At 27.8% G+C, this 19,648-nt stretch overlaps 2 protein-coding genes and 1 long non-coding RNA gene across 8 annotated transcripts; all 3 read right to left on the reverse strand.

The window, feature by feature from the left end:
- Positions 1-326: 326 nt before the first annotated feature.
- Positions 327-8,322, reverse strand: Art3 (arginine methyltransferase 3). The gene is made up of 7 exons (XM_074239528.1): positions 7,881-8,322; positions 5,548-5,783; positions 3,759-3,911; positions 1,788-1,975; positions 1,422-1,648; positions 972-1,331; positions 327-741 (listed from the first exon to the last, which is right to left on the reverse strand). The coding sequence occupies exons 1-7, from the start codon at positions 8,209-8,211 to the stop codon at positions 632-634; spliced, it is 1,605 nt and encodes a 534-aa protein (XP_074095629.1). The 5' UTR covers positions 8,212-8,322; the 3' UTR covers positions 327-631.
- Positions 8,323-9,002: 680 nt separating this feature from the next.
- On the reverse strand, positions 9,003-13,192 carry LOC141525350 (uncharacterized). 6 transcript variants are annotated; one of them, XM_074239807.1, is made up of 7 exons: positions 12,969-13,190; positions 12,269-12,832; positions 11,342-12,183; positions 11,119-11,269; positions 10,814-10,990; positions 10,077-10,255; positions 9,003-10,003 (listed from the first exon to the last, which is right to left on the reverse strand). In XM_074239807.1, exons 2-3 carry the CDS (start codon positions 12,275-12,277, stop codon positions 11,476-11,478), a joined length of 717 nt encoding a protein of 238 aa, XP_074095908.1. In that variant the 5' UTR covers positions 12,278-12,832; positions 12,969-13,190; the 3' UTR covers positions 9,003-10,003; positions 10,077-10,255; positions 10,814-10,990; positions 11,119-11,269; positions 11,342-11,475. The 6 variants fall into 6 exon arrangements, with proteins under 6 accessions (XP_074095908.1, XP_074095907.1, XP_074095910.1 ...); XM_074239806.1 differs by having other exon boundaries at positions 10,077-10,603; positions 10,690-10,990; XM_074239809.1 differs by having other exon boundaries at positions 10,077-10,603; positions 10,690-10,990; positions 12,235-12,832.
- Positions 13,193-13,244: 52 nt separating this feature from the next.
- On the reverse strand, positions 13,245-14,912 carry LOC141525351 (uncharacterized). Its single transcript, XR_012478842.1, has 3 exons — positions 14,315-14,912; positions 13,461-14,069; positions 13,245-13,387 (listed from the first exon to the last, which is right to left on the reverse strand). It is a non-coding gene; the product is annotated as an uncharacterized LOC141525351 (long non-coding RNA).
- Between the last annotated feature and the right edge of the window lie 4,736 nt (positions 14,913-19,648).

The following is a 19,648-nucleotide window of genomic DNA, read 5'->3' on the forward strand; positions in this document are numbered from 1 at the left end:
TTTAGAATATATGCATTATACACCCGCAGTAATTGATACAAATGCATTCAAATAGAGGTGCTTATATTACTGCGGATTATTGATAACATTCGCAGTAATGCACGCATGTTCATTTTTTTTGGTACTAATTACTACATCCTTAAATAAATAATATTTATTGATCAAAATTCAATTTTTAATGCATAACTGATATTAAAGAAGGTTTATCTTACTTTTTAAGCAAAAAATTTTAAATGTGAACCATTTTATGTAACGAAAAAGATCTTTTAGTAGCACCTCTTTTAGTACAGAAACTCACAAAAAAGCTATAGTTTACTACCTGTATAGCCAGTTAATTTTAATTTATTAATGACAAATTAAATAATTGTTGTACGTGTAAAACTACTATGCAAATATTTCTTGAAGATTTCAATTGCAAGAAACAATTTTTTTTAATTCGAAAAGCTCAAGTATAATTTATTTATAATTGAAATAAAATAATCCACAATAATACCCACACTTACCCTACAGCCTGTGCCATTATTTTTTAAGAATTTATTATGTACTTAATTTGAATAATAATTAATTGTAAAATCATTATCAATTTTTAAATACTCATCTTCATCGCAAATCATATAGTTGTATACTATTACTAATCAAGATAGTAAACTTGACTATGATTTTTAATTACAATAGTAATTATTAATGCACGATTATCTTTTGGATGTCGTTGACAAATCAGTTTCCCATTGATTATTTCACCTAAAGAAAAAAAAAAATTAATTACACAGGTTTAAATTTTGGTTAAAGCCAGATCAATTTTATATTAAGATAATGGATACTGTCAGGTGAAATTTTTGATTTACATCAATCTTATTGGTAATAAATTTTTTACTAATGAAAACTCATTAGAAAAATATCAGCGTAGATATTAATTGATAAGTATAAGTAACATAGAAATGAAAATAAAACATCTTAAAAATAAAAAATACCTTCGGTAATGCTGATTGGTTCACTAAGGGAAAAGACTGTTTGTTTCCAATGAGTAGGCTGACTATGTGGTCCCGTACTAAACTTGATTGGATTGTCAAGATCGAAGAAAACATCAAAATACCCAATAATAGCAGTAAGTGAGCCAGTTTCTTTTATATTAAACTCAAAAGGCGCAGTAAAATTCACACAATTCGTATCAACTGTATACAGATCGAAATTTTGAATCAGCGATACATTTGTAACGATATCTTTAACATTAGAAATTTCAATACTCGGCTCTTTGACAACTTTGGCTTTCATACAACTCATTTTAAATCCATAAACATTCGACCAGTAATCTACAAGGTCGATGTAACGTTCTGAAAATAAAATTCATTTTTAATATTTATTATAAGTATTAATTAAGAATTAACCAAAGATAAGCTAATAATAATTAATTTTTAACTTACTTGTATCACCACTACCCACTACACTTAGAGTGCAACGATTGGGTAACAATTTGCCGCCAGGTTTTAAATGATGATCACGGGCGTAAATCACTGTATCCAACATTCCTTCAAATAGTAAAAAGTATCCCATCCATTCTGATACAATTGCATCAACTTTATCAACTCCAAGATCAATATCTTCTAATCGTCCTTTCTTCAATTCAATTACATCATTCAAGTTATTTTCTCTGAAATTATTATAGATTTTAGTGATTTAATGCCGGGGACAATTTTATAATAAACTAAATTTATAAAAATTTTTAATTTGATTGTTTTCAAAAATTTCATTTGGTAAATTATTGTGAACAACTTATTTTACAGTATTACCTGACGATATCCATTGCATGATAAATAACATCAGATTGGTCCACACTGATGATTTTTTTACATCCTGATTTGGCAGCAAACATTGACAAAATACCAGTGCCGCAACCGACATCTAGCATTGTACAATTATTAAACAAATGAGAATTGGTTAAAAGTGCATCACGATAACTTTCTGTTCTCACTGTATCCTAAATAATTAACAAGAAAAAAAAATAATATTGTAAATGTATTTTAAATAACATGAAAGCTTGATTATTAAAATATTATTCTGAAACATTCTAGAATAACATTTATCTATCGTATAAATAAAAGGGGGTTATTTAAAAAGAGATAACTTACAAAAAAGAATTTTTGGAGATTAAATACTAAACATGCAAAACACATTCTTGATTCTTTTATAAGATAAAACCATATCTCTAAATAATTATTTAAATAATTTAAATTTTATAGATAATTAATAACTTTGCAAAAGAAAAGAAAGGAATATCAATATAAATATTAACAACTAGTGACAAAACCCAGCTTTCTTCGGGGAAAAATTTATCACCCATTTAGAGGACCAAAGATTCATTTTTCTATCTCAGACAAACATAATTGAGTCTATATTCTTTTGAATGAGTGATATAGTGTGTACAGACTTAATAAGTTCTTTACAGAGAAAGAAAGGTTCACTTGAGCCAAGAAAATATTTTTCTTCCTAAATATTTTCTTGAGCGAAAAAAAAAATTTTTTTTGATACAAGAAATTTTACTTATTCCAAAAAAATTAATTCTCTTGCTTTAAGAAATACGTATCTTAATCCAAGAAAATTTATTTAAGCCAAGAAAATTTTCTTGTTTTGAGAAAATTCCGCCTCTTGCTCCAAAAAATTTAGTTCTTGATAGAAATAAATTTTCTTGTCTTGAGAAAATTTTTCTCTTGCTCCAAAAAATTAAATATCTTGATAGAAGTAAATATTCATTAATATTTTTATTGATTTACATGACAAATGGGAAAATGAAATAATATTGAATCATTTTTTTCCATTCAATATGTATAATTGCACACTAAAATAATATAAAATGGGTATCAAATATTCAAAGGAAAAATTTTCTCACGGTGAGAAAACTTTTTTCTCAGCTAAAGTAGGTGGCGATGCTTCCTTAAAGTATCTAAAAATCTTGATCAAATTTAAAAATTTATTGTATCAAGTATTTATGATAATTTGAATTAAGAAAAATTACTTCCACCAAGAATAGAATTTCAAGAGAAATTTTTACTTCGGCCAACACAACTTCGGTCTTCCTTCAGGCACCCGACAATTTTCTTGAATCAAGAATTTTATTCTCCAATCAAGAAATTTTTCTTTCTGTGTATCGACTGATTATTCTCAAATATTTTAGAATATTCTGAAAATAACTTATATGGTCCTTAATCTTTCAGCGCTCTATTGTTTTATAGTGTCTCACTTTTCACTTGCACTGTAACGAGGCAACAACACCCTATAAATGGAATATTGTTAAGTACGAAAAATTCCGATAGCAAAAATCATAAAGAATTATTTCAATTATAAAGGGTTAACTCATCAACACTCGTGGTATAAGATTTTCTCTCATGCAATAACATTCAATTCATAGGGTTTTGCTGCAGAGCGAGTGAAACACTAAATAAACATTCGAGTTCTGAAAGACTAAATATTTTAGAGCATTTACGCACGTTCTAGAAGACTATAATAGATCACGACGTATGTAGTGATAGATTATTACGAAAAATTCTGAAGTATCCCAGCAAATCAGGGAATGTCCACAACTACAACCTCTGTATCTCAAAACCAATCCCTGCGGCTCTAAACTACAAATTTTTTAAGAGATGAGAAATGGAGGGCTATCACACTCTAAAAACCCCATGAGGCGGTGGGGCTTAGCTGTGGAGTAATAATGTTTGGAACTTAAAACCATTTTTATATATATATTTATACATATATTAAATTACCGTCAACATTTCGTGATGAATAGCAAAATGGCTGTAAGTATTGAAATAGCCGTCGTCATTAATTACACCTGTACTATTCAATAGTCTTTTAGGTATATCTACATCATCTTCAATAATTAGATTTTGTACTTTTTTTTGCATTTCTTCAATTTGCTAAAACAAAAAAAAATAATTACATAATACGATTGTTAGATGATAAATTTCTAAGTACTTGAACGCTTCTTAATTTGTAAAATTTTTCGGATTTTCGCTATCTAAATGGTGAATAACTTTAAACCTACAGTAAAAGACTGATTCAAAAAAGTTAGCTTCAGCTGAACAAAGTATTGCAAAAGTTAAATTCGGTTACTATTTGAACATGTTACTAAATAATTGTATATTGTGTGACTAAGGATGAAACAAAACAATTTCAGACCCCATAGTGAAATTGTCTGCACGAGCGAAGCGAGGGCTGGCATCACTTGGTCTGAAATCATGTTTCATCCCGCGTCACACATTATATTTTTCATGTAAGTTGCATTAAAAATGCTATTTTCAATGTTTGGAGCCAACCAGAACTAGATAGTTTCAAACAAATAGCGAAAATACCATTTTATTATAAAACTTATTAAGAAAATTAAAAACTACAATTCAAGGAAGTAATGGTTTATTTTTTACTAAACATTATTCGTAAATTGAATAGGTTTCTTTTGTCATTCTTATTTATGCTTAGTAACAGAATTATAATATGTCAGTACAGTTAACGGTTTGAATGACAATTATAGAGGTATAAAATAAACAAAAGATACTTTGATAGGATTGAAAATAAAGCTGCAACTTCATCTCGCGGGCAGAAAATAATCATTTTTTGCCCGCTGGGAAGAAATGATTGATTCCTGTCCGGCAACAATCACATTGGTCTGAAATTGTCTAGTTTCGGTTGGCTCAACAGGCATTGAAACTCGCAATTTCAATGCAGGTTATATGAAAAAACCTTACTACCCTCGGTGTGTAATGTACACAGAAAAAAAGGTTCATTTAAGCCAAGAAAATATTTTTCTTCCGAATTATTTTCTTGAGCGAAGAAAAAAATTTTTTTTGACACAAGAAATTTCACTTATTCCAACAAAATTAATTCTCTTGCTTTAAGAAATACATATCTTGATCCAAGAAAATTTATTTAAGCCAAGAAAATCTTCTCGTTTTGAGAAAATTCGGCCTCTTGCTCCAAAAAATTTAGGTCTTGATAGAAGTAAATTTTCTTGTCTTGAGAAAATTTCTCTCTTGCTCCAAAAAATTAAATATCTTGATAGAAGTAAATATTCATTAATATTTTTATTCATTTACATGTCAAATGGAAAGATGAAATAATATTGAATCATTTTTTTCCATTCAATATGTATAATTGCACACTAAAATAATATAAAATGGGTATCAAATACTCAAAGGAAAAATTTTCTCACGGTGAGAAAATTTTTTTCTTAGCTAAAGTAGGTGGCGATGCTTCCTTAAAGTATCTAAAAATCTTGATCAAATTTAAAAATTTATTGTATCAAGTATTTATGATAATTTGAATTAAGAAAAAATTACTTCCACCAAGAATAGAATTTAAAGAGAAATTTTTACTTCGGCCAACACAACTTCGGTCTTCCTTCAGGCACCCGACAATTTTCTTGAATCAAGAATTTTATTCTCCAATCAAGAAATTTTTCTTTCTGTGTACTATTTTTATTGTACCAATAAAGAAGAGTTAAGTAAAACAGGAGACGTAACTTGGAAATAATAAATTACATTATAAAAATATCCATACCTCTTTAGCACAAAAATAGGCTGCTTCACGTTGTTTTAATTGTAATTTCAAATCCTTAATTGTTTTTTGTAACTCGACGAAATGCTGTTCTGATAATGTAACACAGCCATTTTCAGCATTGACAGGGTAAGAATTTAATCTTTCATTGTTTGTTGGTGTATGAGGTTCATTAACTTCTTCAATTACTTCGATTGAACGGTGATTTGCGACCAAGTTGTCATCCAGTTCTTCAATATCTGAAATCAATCTTTTATTAATAATCAACAAACTTTAATGTTTTACTCCACAACATAAATAAAATATCTGTACTGATTTAATATGCGGATTATCATTTTTACATTACATAGATTACGCAAGAAATTTAGTTATAACTATAATTATAATTTTATTCAAAGTCAATATTGTCTAAATTGTCACTAAAGATAACATGTATTTCTTATTTCTCACAAAATAATTCGAAACATATGCTCCTGAGAAGAAAATATTTTGTTTGATTAATCCTTGCATAAAAAGTAAAAGATCAGAAAGTTACATTTTTTAAAATACAATCACAGAAGTTATTAGATACATTTAATTATTTTAAGCATACTATTTCTGAAAAATCAGAGCAAAATTATTTTGTAATTAACCATAAATTTTAAACAAATTACATTTGTAGATATTTTTAATTTAAGATATTTTATTATAATTCTAGGATCATCAATATGTTTAAAAATTTCTTTTTAACGAATGACAATTAAGAAAAACTAACAAATCTTGTACTAAAAAATTTTTAGCTCGTTAATGTCGAGTAGTGATATGAATTTTTTTATTTGGATGTCAAGTTTAATGCATTTTTTTATATTTATAGTCAAACAAAAGTTGAATATCAATTTAATTAGCTGAAATTCTTGCGACTTGGACAATCTGTTATCATTGTCTAACGATTCGTTCGATTAATTATTAATTGTCTGTTAATAAGAATACCAATAATAAAAAACTAGACTAAGGGTTAATTCAATTTCATCATATATATATATCATACAATCAATTTAATCATAAAATTAATAACTTTCCAATTTTTAAAAATTATTTGAACATTAGGTAAGTTAAAAGTTTAAATAATTTTCTTTCAAAAAGTCAATAGTTACGAAATAAAATATCTAATCTTTAAAAAAGTTTAGAAGTAAGAAGAAAAAATAGATAGTTTTATTAAATTTAATTATTAAAATAAAATAATACTAATTTTTCCGTAAAGTTCTTAATTAAAGAAAAATGATTCCTAAATTAAAACAAAACGTTGAAATCTTGATTTTTAAGCTTTTGTAGAATATACAATGTTTTTTAATGATTCGTACCAGTCAAGAATTTTACGGTAAACGGAAACAGTAAAATTTGGGCAACTCTCAGTAAAGAAATCACTAAGTAAAAAATTTATATAAATATTATATTGGAAATAATAAAAAAAATTATTTGTAAAAAAAAAGATGATTTAAAATTTCGATAATAAAAAAAGTAGTAATGTAACAATTTAGTTACCAAAAAAAATGAAATTATTTTAAAAAAGATAGGCATAAAATTAGAAAATTTTAAAACAAGATATCCGTAAAATTAGACAAACTATGAAACAAACACGTAAAATGACAGATATTTAAAAAAATGGAAAAGAATAAATTTAGACAAGTCAATAAAAAGACAATTGAAAAATTTTAAAATATAAAAAAATAGACAGTTCTAAATATTTGTAAACTTAAAAAATAGACATCTCCAAACATAGACCAGTAAATTTAGATATCTTTAATTTTGGACATCTTTAAATAATTACAAATATAAATTCTTACAATTTATAACAAAGACGATTAAAAACGTAGTAATCGTACAAAATAATCGGTAAGAAATTTAAAATACAGAAGATAACTAAAAATTAATTAATTTTCCTGTGACCGCTGCCCCAGGAAGCTGTACAGTTATTTTTGATCGATTGTCTTTTAATTTTAAAAACACATCAAGATTTTGCTTTTAATCGTGGTAAAAATATTTTGGAAGACCCGGAACTACCAACAGCTCCTGTGACCGCTGCTCCAGGAAGTTTACTACCTTTTATTATCGAAATTTTAAATCATCTTTTTTTTTTGTTTTTCAAATAATTTTTTTATTATTTCCAATATAATACTTATATAAATTTTTAACTTTCGTGATTTGGCAGTAGAAAGTTTTTTAAATTGGAAAAAAAAATTCTAAAGCTTATTACAGAATCAAAATTAAACACATAAAAACGATAAAAATAATCAAAATACAAAACTAAAATCCGACTGAGTGTAAACACTAAAAAATGCAAGTAGAGACGAACTTACCGAACATTAACCAAGCATCATCTGGAATAATGGGTGTTAGATATTTATCATTATCCCATGTATCACGTTTAATTGACCCAATATCATTTGGCGTTAATTTATGCTGCCTGACAAAGTTAATAAATTTTCTAAAAGAATAATCATCTAACTGATAATCCTTTATTAATTTTGGCATATCAAATAGATGTTGTAACTTGAAGTGATTCAAAGCATCGTTATAACCTTGAAACTCATCTTTGCAAAATAAACAAGAAACATTTATTAATTCGTCTTCTTTTAATTCATCCCAATCATCCCCGCTACCATCACTATCACTTGTATCGATATTCATTTTACTAATTTTATAAATTAAATTGATTTCTGATATTTTATTTATACTTGCATGAAAACCACGCTGTTACATTCAAAAACACGTGTGTAAACTATGATCAGACTATGGAGATTGAGTTTGTTACTCTTGACTAGCGGTGGGAGAATACAAATCATGGACTCATGGAGTTAAAATAGTAAAATGAATTACTTATATGTTCTATAGTTGCGTACAGTAGACAATTGATTTGTACAATTAAAAAACATATCAAGTAAAAAATAAAAAAGTAATTATTAACAAACTTGAAAAATCATCACGTGCATTTTTTATTAATTATTATTTTAAAATCAAGTTATTATTTATTTAGAATTGATTTAATTTAAATTAGTATCTGCTACATTAATTAACACTAGAATTCAAATTTGCGCGCGCCTGAGTTTAGAGTTTGCATTATGGAGGGTAGAAGTAAGGAGAACCATCTCTATATATCAAAAAGTGTCCACGGAAAACAGCAAATTAAGATGACGCCACTGTAGCAAGTGGAAAGTATTTAAAAATACTTAACACAAATAATTAGAGTAGGATACTAGATTAAAAAAGGAAAAAAAGACTTCCTCTTTGTAACCGCGCTTTTTACAAAAATGTTCATTATTTACATTAAAATCAATCAGGAATAAAATAAAATTAATAATTAATTCAAATAAACCAATTTGTTACCCAAAAGCCCTGTCGATAAAGAAAAATGAAAACGTATTTGATACAATTCAACGAAAAAATTTATGAATCCATTTGAATGATTTTTTTAATCAGGATTTTATAACAAGATAAAAGTCATTTATTGATTAATTTTTTAACATTATATAACATATAGTATAACATTTTTTCTTTAAAAATAAGTCGTACATTCAAGAAATTAATTTTGCATTTTTTCTATTCATTTTTGTTTTCGTTTTTGCTGCGTCGTAGCGCTTATTTTCTGATTTCGCTAAAAAATGCGCTCGCATTACAATATAAATGTCAATAATCTTCCCTGGTTAAAAATATTGATTGAAAAGGATTGAAAATGATGAAATTAGAATACTTTTGAATAATTTCAATTCTTTTTCATGTATATATAGATATACAGTTCACATAGGGTGACTGATTCCCAATACTTTTCAATCAATATTTTTAATTAGGGTTAACAGTTAATTCTTTTTCATGAATAAAGCACCCAACTTTTATCAAGTACTCTTTTTTAAGTTCATCTGATATTTGAGTAATGGTTTCTAGATTTGTCAAATTTTTGCTTACAGCTCTTAAAACACACTTCTCTAATTGTTTGGTCAGTTCAAATAACTCTTCGCTAGGATAAATAAGCCCACCATATAAATCCATTTTCAGAATTACATCGTTTCTATGTAATCGTTGGCCATCTCTTGGATTCATATGAATATTTTGTAAGCAATCTGAACACTTCACAATTTTTTGCAATTTGCGACTTATGTAACCCGCAATGTATGATTGCACGGCATCACTGGTTACTGCCTCATTATAATCATGATCTTCATCAATTGAAGAATTTTCCACTTGCGGTTCAGAATTTTTGTAGCATGTCATCAATACCTTGAAGCCATAGCTGTCGCTCTAAATTTGAAGAAATTGACAATTCAGGTTCGATTAAGCTTCTCAAAAGATTTTCCCCAGAAACATTACATCCTTTCGGAGGACGTATGAGTGAAAATGTAGAAGCCAATCTGTAAACTTGAGCAAACATTTTCGAATCAGGGTGATCATTTCCTCCACATGAATGTCGCATGACAGAAAAAAATCTCTGAAATAAAATATCAATGATAATTTTTAACATGTTATAATAAATATAGTCAATAATAATTATATACAATTACCTCTAAAGGATCTTGTGATAACGTTGCTGTCATTAAATATTTAAATCCACATTCGGTTTTAAGCATATCTAGGATTTCAAGGGTAGCTCGCAACGTCACTTTCAAACCAAGTAAAGTGCTCTTCGATATGGGAATTTTTTTTTCTAAATTTTCCCAATTTTGCAAAAACTGCAGGAATTCTAAAATTGACTAAAAAATTTGAGAGAGATGATTTAAAACGTAATTACGTAGAATGGCAAAGATTAATTGTACAAAGTTATTAATCTGTATCATCATTTATTGCCATTAGAGGCAGTTCACATGCTAAGAAAAATCTTCGCAGTTTTGACTTCACGGTGGAAATATTGTTTACGCGGAAGCATTCTAAAATAACTGTTTAAAAGATATGTACTAATTGAAAATATCCACTGTTATATTTATCACGATTCCAATGTCTCCACTGTGTTTTTACTATGAAGTCAAGATCACAATGATAAATAAACTGGACCACAAATGCAATCACAACAAAACAAAAATCAAGGATGAATCTAAAAATATTTTTACTTAAGAAATCAACGATAAAACATTATTTTATTAGCCCATGTACATGAAGTAATCATAATGTATGAAGTACCTTACAGTTTTGTAATAGAGAAGTATTCTTTGTCATTCCGGTATATGTTTTTTCAACTTTCAAATTTTTTATGAAACCTACAAAGTTAAAATTTTAAATTATTGTTTTACTAAATAATTCTTACCTGTTTTTGACGACAATCTTCTCTTGCATACAGGGCATCTCTAGGTATGCGAGAAGTCATAGCTTGGATTAAATTAAAAACAAGATCTATGAACTTTTGTGTCGGAGTTGAATCTTTCAACTTATCACACATAGGTTGGTAATGAGCCATCGCGACAGATACCTCATGACCAAAAACCTATAATTAAAATAATAAAAAAATTATTGTAAATCTATTGAGAATAAAATTTTTAAAGTGTCTGAATATTTATCTTATTAGTTTATCAATCGAAAATAGTATGTAATAACATATTCAAGTATACATACTTCAGTTGCAAGAGGTACATTCATTACTTGAAAACCTTTTGGTTTCAAATGTGCAGGTGTTAATTTATAAGCTATTTTCATATTTGGTTGACGATAGTTTTCTTCCTCTAGAAGAGCTTCCCAATGTTTTTTTAACGATTCCATAGGGCGTCTGAAAAATGTATAGCTTTAGTTAATTATATTATTCTGGATTGTCGGAAATAAACTTATATTTGAACGTTACCATGAATTCGCTAATCTTTTCATCCAAAGTTGATGTTCGGAAACATTTTACTAAATGATTAAAATCAGAAATCATCCACAAACGTCGTGAACTATCTGAAGGGTGTTCACAGCTTATGTTATTTTCGTTCACTCCTAATATTTTCCATACCCTCGGTTCCATGATGCACCGTCCATGACAACTGCGTCTATACAAATTCCGCTGTTTTCCATCAATATGATACACTCTAGAATAAGTTTGTGTAGTGGTTCACTTTTACAAGCACTTTTAGAGAGGAAGCAACCCAAAGCTTGAACCCATCGACCTTGAAAAGGTACAAACTTAAAAACAAGAGCATGATCTGCAGTTTTATTTCTTAAGTCATCTGGAGTGTGTTCACCCAAGTCAACAAATCCATTAAATTTCATTTCTTGAGAATCAAAATAAACACCCTCACTCAATTTCATCTCATCAACAAGTACTCCACGTTTTTGACATTTATCCATTGATTCACATTTTTGCTGTAATCCTTGAAAAATAGCTGGCTGAAACCCGTAAGCTGAACTGCTTATTTTTCGTATAAATTTATTTAGTGTCTCAATACACGGTAATGGTAAAATATCTCTAGTACGTAAAAATTGATATGTTCTTCGGCTTTTTATGCGTATTAAAATACACTCGTAAATCCATTCTAATGTATATCGCCGGCCTTTACAATTTTTCTTTTGAGCTGCGTCAAAGCATGAATTAACTACGCTCTGAAATGTTTTAGGTAACTTCATAATAGCTTTATTAACTGCAACTTTTGATTTCTGAGAACATTCAAATTTCGCCTGATACACTTTTTCTCTCAGCTTCATTTTCTGTAAATAATTAGTATTAAACTTAAAAAGAAAATTGTAAATGTTACATACTTAAAAGTTAATCCAAAAAAATTTGCCATTTTACGGAATTCATCAAACAGCATAACTAATAAACCTCGGTTGTAATAGAACGACATTCACTATTTGACGTTAAAGTATTACTTATGTACAACTAACATTTCCTTCTTCATATCAAGTTATTAAATCCGAGATTAAATTAAAATTATTATCGTTTTAATCTGAAGTAGCTACTCAGTATAACATTTAATCAACACAAATATTATTTAAAAACTTTGTATTTATTGTCATTGTATTGTAAAATGTATAAAAAGGGTTCTATAAAATAATAAACAGATATTAATTCTGTAAACGGAAATAAAAGCAGTATATAGCACAATTATTTTATAGGAATTAAAATATGTACAATTTGAAAAACATAAAAATTTTAAATTTTTTCGATATTAGGACGAATGTACAATTATTTTTTCAAAATTATAACTATCTTGACGATATCATTAATATACAAATATATTCAAAAATTAAAAATGTAATATATGACAAATGGATGAAAAAAAAACAATAATTTATGGGTCCACAAATGATAGTCGCTGTCAAAAACCGTTGAAAAAGCACAAATTGTGTGGCTTTCCTGCAGGAGAAAAAAATAATATCGTTAGATTTTACAGCTTCTTTTAATGTCTAAAATTTAAAACCATCACCGGATTATCTACACACAATAAAATCTAGCTTTAAAGTTTCTGGTATGTATATGTATAATAACTTACCGATATTTTTAAACGTTTACATCGTTTTTGTAGATTTGAAGTACGACGTTTTTGAGAAATCGTATTTTCTAAAATATTTGAAGCAGAATTACAATTCTGTAAGCGATGTCGTAAAACTCTACAAGATTTACATCTTGGATTCGCTTGATTTCTTGTATAAGACTCGTCACCAAAAATTACACCCTTACAAGTTTGTGAAAACCTAAAATTTGATGTAATAATTAAAAAAGTTAATTATATTTTTACTCGTCATATAAGTATATTTCTTTGCTAATATAAAAATCGATTATACTTTTTTTGTCTATTTGAGTACCAACGCATAATGGCCATTTTTCTACGAATTTCAAGTACTCGTAGATGGTTTTGAATGAAAATATATTATCATTTGTAGTCAATTCCTCATTCATCGAAAAAATAACCTATAATGTGTTTTCAATTAATTATTGGTATTAAAGAGATTGAGACAAATACAATTATTTTGCAAGAACTTACAGTAACAGATAAGTCTTTGTTTACTCGTAAACGGTTTACGATTTGCATAGTTTTAGCATCCATCCGAAAGAATTCCAACCCTTCTGGTTTTTCAAAATACATCCAACCTTGCGGTAGCACAGAAGATTTCAGATTATCAAAAATTTCTCGGTTGGCTGAGAAGTGACTTCAGGTTCTTTATCATTTTGCTAATCAGTATGAGTTTCTTCATTCAACTGCACTATTTCTAAATCGTGTTTACTTTGTGTAATCATATCCATAACTCTATCAGACTCTCTGATCAGCTAATAGTTCTTGTTGTTTAGATTTATCTTCATGTTTTAATTTTTCTTCAGATTTATTATGGTTAGAACTCGGTTTTTGTAGTTGATTTATAACATTTCCTTCAACGTCATGTATGGCTACAGGGAGAAACTGATGTTCGACCGTTGGCAGAGCTGTATCTCGTAATGTTTTTTTACCTGTTGGAAAAATCGTGATCTCCCCGTTAATGTTGAACGTTTCGTACATTTTTATGTCCTCCTCTTTAAAATGTAAATGACAAATATAGTCAGTTGTTTTCATTGTAGTGCCTAAAGCTGTATTCCATTTATTCAATTTTTCCAGAGTCTAGAAGTTGATATAAACAAAAATATTAATTGCCTAAATTATTAAGTATTATTAGGAACATGTTACATTTTTTTAATATTTTTCATCCATGAATAATAATAATGTCAATATTTTCCAAAAAACATTAAGACTTTAATTTTTTTAATCAACTTTTTGTATAATTTTCTTTTATTATAAAATTAAAAAGTTATTTAACTGTTCACTTCGCTATTGTTAAATAATTAATAAAAATTTATTATACATACTGTTGGGCGAAAAAATCATAGAGGTTGAGATATATCAATTCCGTTATTTTTTAATTTACGTCCACTTGAACAACTTTTCACTGAGCAAAGCTTTCCCATTATTATTACAGTTATTTTATTAAAATTAACAACAATGAAATTACAAAAAAAAACAAAATGTACCTATAAAAATTTAAAAACAATCAAATCGCTATCTGTATTATTTTAGCAGTTTTATAGGTTATATTTACTTAATTACATTCAACTACGTAAGTAGTTTAGGTTTTAAATATTGCATTTCTCCTCACTACAAAAGTCACAAAAATATTAAATTATTACGTTCTTTTGCTACACTAGAGCCACTTTGGCAATTTTTTGAATCATAATTTGCTGTTTACTGGTGGACACTTTTTCAACTGATTCCCCATACTAGATGGTCCTCCTTACCTCTACCCTCCATAGTTTGCATATATTTTCATGCTTGTGATATATTTGACCAATCACGTTACGAATAGTTTGCTTACATGATATATTTTCATATTTTTCATCTAAATTATAAGAGTGGATTCATAATTTTCCTATTATTTTTATAATGCTGAAGTTAGCCGTCAGCTGTCAATTTTGAAAATTTTAATAACAAATCAATTACAATAAAAAAATTCTTCTAAAAATTTTCACTCGTAATTTTTATTGATTTTCACATGTGGAATTTTTTAATTAAATTTTTTTATAATAATTGCATTATTATAAAATTTAAAAATAATTTTTAATGTCTGCCAACATCAGTTTCATTTATTTTTCATAATTTATTTCTTTTTCAAATTTTTTTCTTGAGTTTTAAATGTCCAATCACATAAAGCCACTTAATTAATTTTAATTATAAGTATTGCAATTATGTGTAAGTGATGTTCGTGTTTTCTTTTATTTTGTTGAATCGATTATAATATTTTTCATTAACATCAGTTTATTTTTTTTTCTTGATGAAAACTATATAAATTTGTAAATCTGTTTGTGTGCACGGAACAATGATTTATTTGGTTTAGTATATAAAATATGAAATGTAGTAGTATTGGTTATTATATTATTTAAAAAATCAATAATAAAATTAAATTGAGTGTGTGACTTAATACAAATTTGAAATTGGGTGCTTGGTTCATTACAAATGGATATTTCCTAAATAAAAAATTGATGATTGAACTGAAGTTAGTTTAGTATCGAAAATCTCGAAAGAATGGTTACTGATTCCTTATTGGTTAGGATTAAAGTGCGCGCGTATACGCGCAATCTGAATTCCTAGGAATATTTATAAAACTCTACATTGATAGTATTTTCGAATTTCTACATGTATATTGTTTTTACAAATTCTTTTTGTAATGATTAATTTCATAAAAATTAAAAAAATAAACAGGTTTGTTAAGTAATTTTCAGTTTCATTCAAACAAGATAATTTAGATTTAATTCTACTGCGCTTCTCATAATACGAAAAAAACTAATATTCTTGAAGCCTCTACATATCAGTTTCGACGCATGCGCAACGGAGTTATAAGGGTATGGAATTACAGTGAAAGCTGTTAAAAGTTACCGAAGTTCTGTTTCTATTTCTCATAAAACGCTACACAGTCGACGCTCTCTGTATTTGACTCGTCCTTTTGTCCCCACTATACTAACTCTCAAGTTTCGTCTGCACGGGCTCATGCGCAGTGTTCTGAAAATACACGTCAACAATCGTCTGTACCTAACCTCACTTTGGGTGTATAAAATATATGTGGATATTAATTATTTGTGATTCTAAAATATAAAATGTTTAGTGTTTCAGAAAATTTAAAGGTAAGTGAAAATATTAAAAATTTAGTAATAGCTATAAATAAATTCATTTAATTAACAACACCTTAATTTTTATGACACTGAAGTTGACAGACACTAAAAAAATTTTTAGAACTTTATGGTAATTAAATTATTATAAAAAAATTTAATTAAAAAATTTCAAATCTGAAAATTAATAAAAATTACGAGTAAAAATTTTTAGAAGCATTTTTAATTATAATTGATTTGCTATAAAAATTTTTAAAATTGACAGCTGACAGCTAACTTCAGTACCATTAATTTTTACTGTCCTCCAATGTTGGATTCATTTTAGATTTTTAATTAATCTGAAGATTAAAAATACATTAAAAAAATTAAGTATATTATTTTTATTGCTTAATATCTAATCTAAACATTTTTTGTTTACAGAAAAAAAGAAATATTTTGTCCATAGAGCAGCGCTTCAATATTATACAGAGATTGAAGGCTGGAGAACGTCCTCAATCATTAGCTGAGGAGTATAAAATTTCCAAACAAGCAGTATCGTGGATTAAAAAAAATGAAAATAATATTACTCAGACAAAGGAAGTTTTGAAATCCTGTAACGGCAATATTGATAAGAAACGTTATCAGAAGCAAGAACAGATCATGTTGGATCAAAAATTGATGAAATGGTTTAGTCAGCAAAGAAGCATGGGTCGACCAGTGTCAGGTACTATTCTTCGAAAGCAAGCTTTATTATATAATAAACGTTTGAATGGTAACGAGAATTTCACAGCAAGTGACGGGTGGCTTGCCAAGTTTAAGAAGAGGTATGGATTAAAAAACAAACATAATCATGGCGAAAAATTATCGGCAGATTTAGAAGGTAATGAGGATTTAAAAGAAAAATTAAGTAATTTTAAGACAATAACAGGTATAAGTCTTAACTGTATTTATAATTGCGATGAAACTGGACTTTATTGGAAAATGATGCCAAATAGTACATTAGTTCAAAGGAAAGAAAAGAGAGCTGAAGGATTTAAGAAACCAAATAATCGACTGACTGTGATGGCATGTACAAATGCTTCTGGCACACACAAAATTCCTCTGTTTGTTATCGGGAAATTAGCGCATCCATGCTGCTTAAGAGGTGTTAAGAATGTACCTGTTCATTACATCCATCTAGAAAATTCATGGATGACCCGTGAAATTATGACGACGTGGTATACCGAAATTTTTCTGCCAGAAATAAAAAAAAAACACGAGTTAGATAAAAATCTTGAGATGAAAATTGTTTTAATTATGGACAATGCGGCTTGTCACCCACCTGCTGAAGAGCTCAATAAGTTATGTAAATCATGTACGGTTATGTTTTTACCTCCGAATGTTACATCTCTGATCCAGCCTTTAAACCAAGGCATCATTGAAAAATTCAAAAGGCGATACCGTAATGATTTAATGGAAAAATTCTTCTTCATGAAGAAAATAATGCTGAAAATGAAGATTTTTTCCAGTCATTTGATCTTTCAGATGCATTTAATTTATGCGCCCTTGCATGGGATGAAGTGACAAGCAGTGATATTAGAAATTGTTGGAAAAATCTAATCCCACTGACTGCTGATGATAGTACCGAAACAGCGCCAGTTACTTTGCCTAAAAATGAAGTCTTCTACGCTATTACGAAACGAATCAAAGTATTCAAAATTTGTACTCCTGCTGAAGTTGACAACTGGCTCCAGATTGATTGTGATGATAACGGATGGCAACCTCTGTCAGACAATGACATTCTGGATGATCGGTGTATTGCTGAGAATCAAGAAGAAGAGTTTGATGATGACATCTCTTACAATGATCAAAATTGTACGGTTGATGATTCTATTACAGATGATAATTGTCCTACGTTCATAGAGGCTATGAGTGGATTAAATACATTTTTACGTTGGTATCAACGTAAAGGAGATAGTCAAGATATATTAAATGCCTGCCAAAAAGCTAGTCAAGAGTTAGTCAGACTTGTGATTCACAAATGAAAAAAAAAATTTATATCGTAAGTTAAAAATTAGAAAAAATTATTTTCTTAAATAATTTATCTATATGGATTAATAATTTAGATTACAAACTTAGAAAATGTATGTTATAATTAGAAATTTATCTTGGATTTAACGTTACTGTAGTTATTCTTTATAATTTTAAAAATACTTAATCATTTGAATGTGATTTTATGTTGTGTAAGAGAAAACCTTACAGTATTTTTAATATATTAAATTCTTTTTATTCAAGTTAATATAAGAATTTCAATAATAATAATGATAATAAATAAAGAAAATGATATTCGATATTTTTTGTAAGTTATTACCAAATAATCATGTATTTGTAAAGTATTTTGTAACTTTTGAAGTTTGAATATACCCGAAGTTGTATTTAAATTTACTCGCCACTATATATTTTTTTGATTGGTTGGATAAAAAATCGTAGTTGGAGAAAGGATTGTCAAGTACAGAGAGCGTCGACTGCAAAAGCAAGAAAGACAACCTGGGTAACTTTTAATAGCGTTCACTGTATTATAATTAAAATCATAGAATGATTAGCAATTGATTTGTTTTCATGATCGAACAATCATCAATAGTAAACGAATAAACGATAATGAATAGAAATTAATCAATTAAAGAGATAAAAGTAACGATATCTGATTAAAGGGGCCAACTTGAGGATGAAAATTTATTTAATTATTTATAAATAAATAAATAACGAACAATCAATTTTTATTTTCGAACTATCATGAACAAAAAGACGGACAAACAAATAAAAATTAAAAATCGAAAAAAATTTTAAGTGGGGCTAATTTCATCGAGCTGTTTCAAAATTTATTAAGAGTAATAAAAGGCTAACCTACATGTCGCGTCAAAAAGTTACTTTAAGTATCGCTGTTATAATGAAAAAATGTGGTAGTAACATTATTATTATTACTGTTTTTATTTATAGCAATTACAGTTGTTATTGCTATACAAAATAAGATTTAAACAGACCGCGCAATTGATTAAAAGTTCGCGCATGCCCAGTGAGATTTTTTTTGAAAGTCAGGTGTGCGGATGTAGCTACGGTAAAAAATTAATTATAAAAAAAATACGATCGAACAAATGTTTTTTTTTGATCGAACAAACAATATTAAGTTAGGATTGATAAAAAAAAAAAAAAAAAAGGCAAATATCATTATATCAAGAGCCAGGTTCAAGTTAAAATTTTGAAATTATTTAAAAAAAAAAAGAACAACGAACAAACAATAAATTTGATCAAAAAATCACGAACAAAGGACGAACAAACGAATTAACAAAAAAAAAAGTTAAAAAAATTCATTTTCTCCCGCCAACTTAAGAGAGCTCTACAAATTATTAAATGTGAAATTCATTTAACTTAAATGTATTTTTCTTTTTAATTGTAGTTTTGGTTTAAATTCTCCCGCCACTAGTTTTTATTTTCTAATTCCCGCAAGTTGAACACTCTGCCGTCTTAAATAAGCCAGCTGAATTGTAGCCAACCTAGCGACTCTATCACAGTTCTTATGATATAATG

This window comes from Cotesia typhae, unplaced genomic scaffold, assembly GCF_013202065.1.
Source record: "Cotesia typhae breed Kobodo isofemale line unplaced genomic scaffold, CoteBio_Ctyphae contig_26, whole genome shotgun sequence".
In the NCBI taxonomy this organism is placed as follows: Eukaryota; Metazoa; Arthropoda; class Insecta; order Hymenoptera; family Braconidae; genus Cotesia; species Cotesia typhae.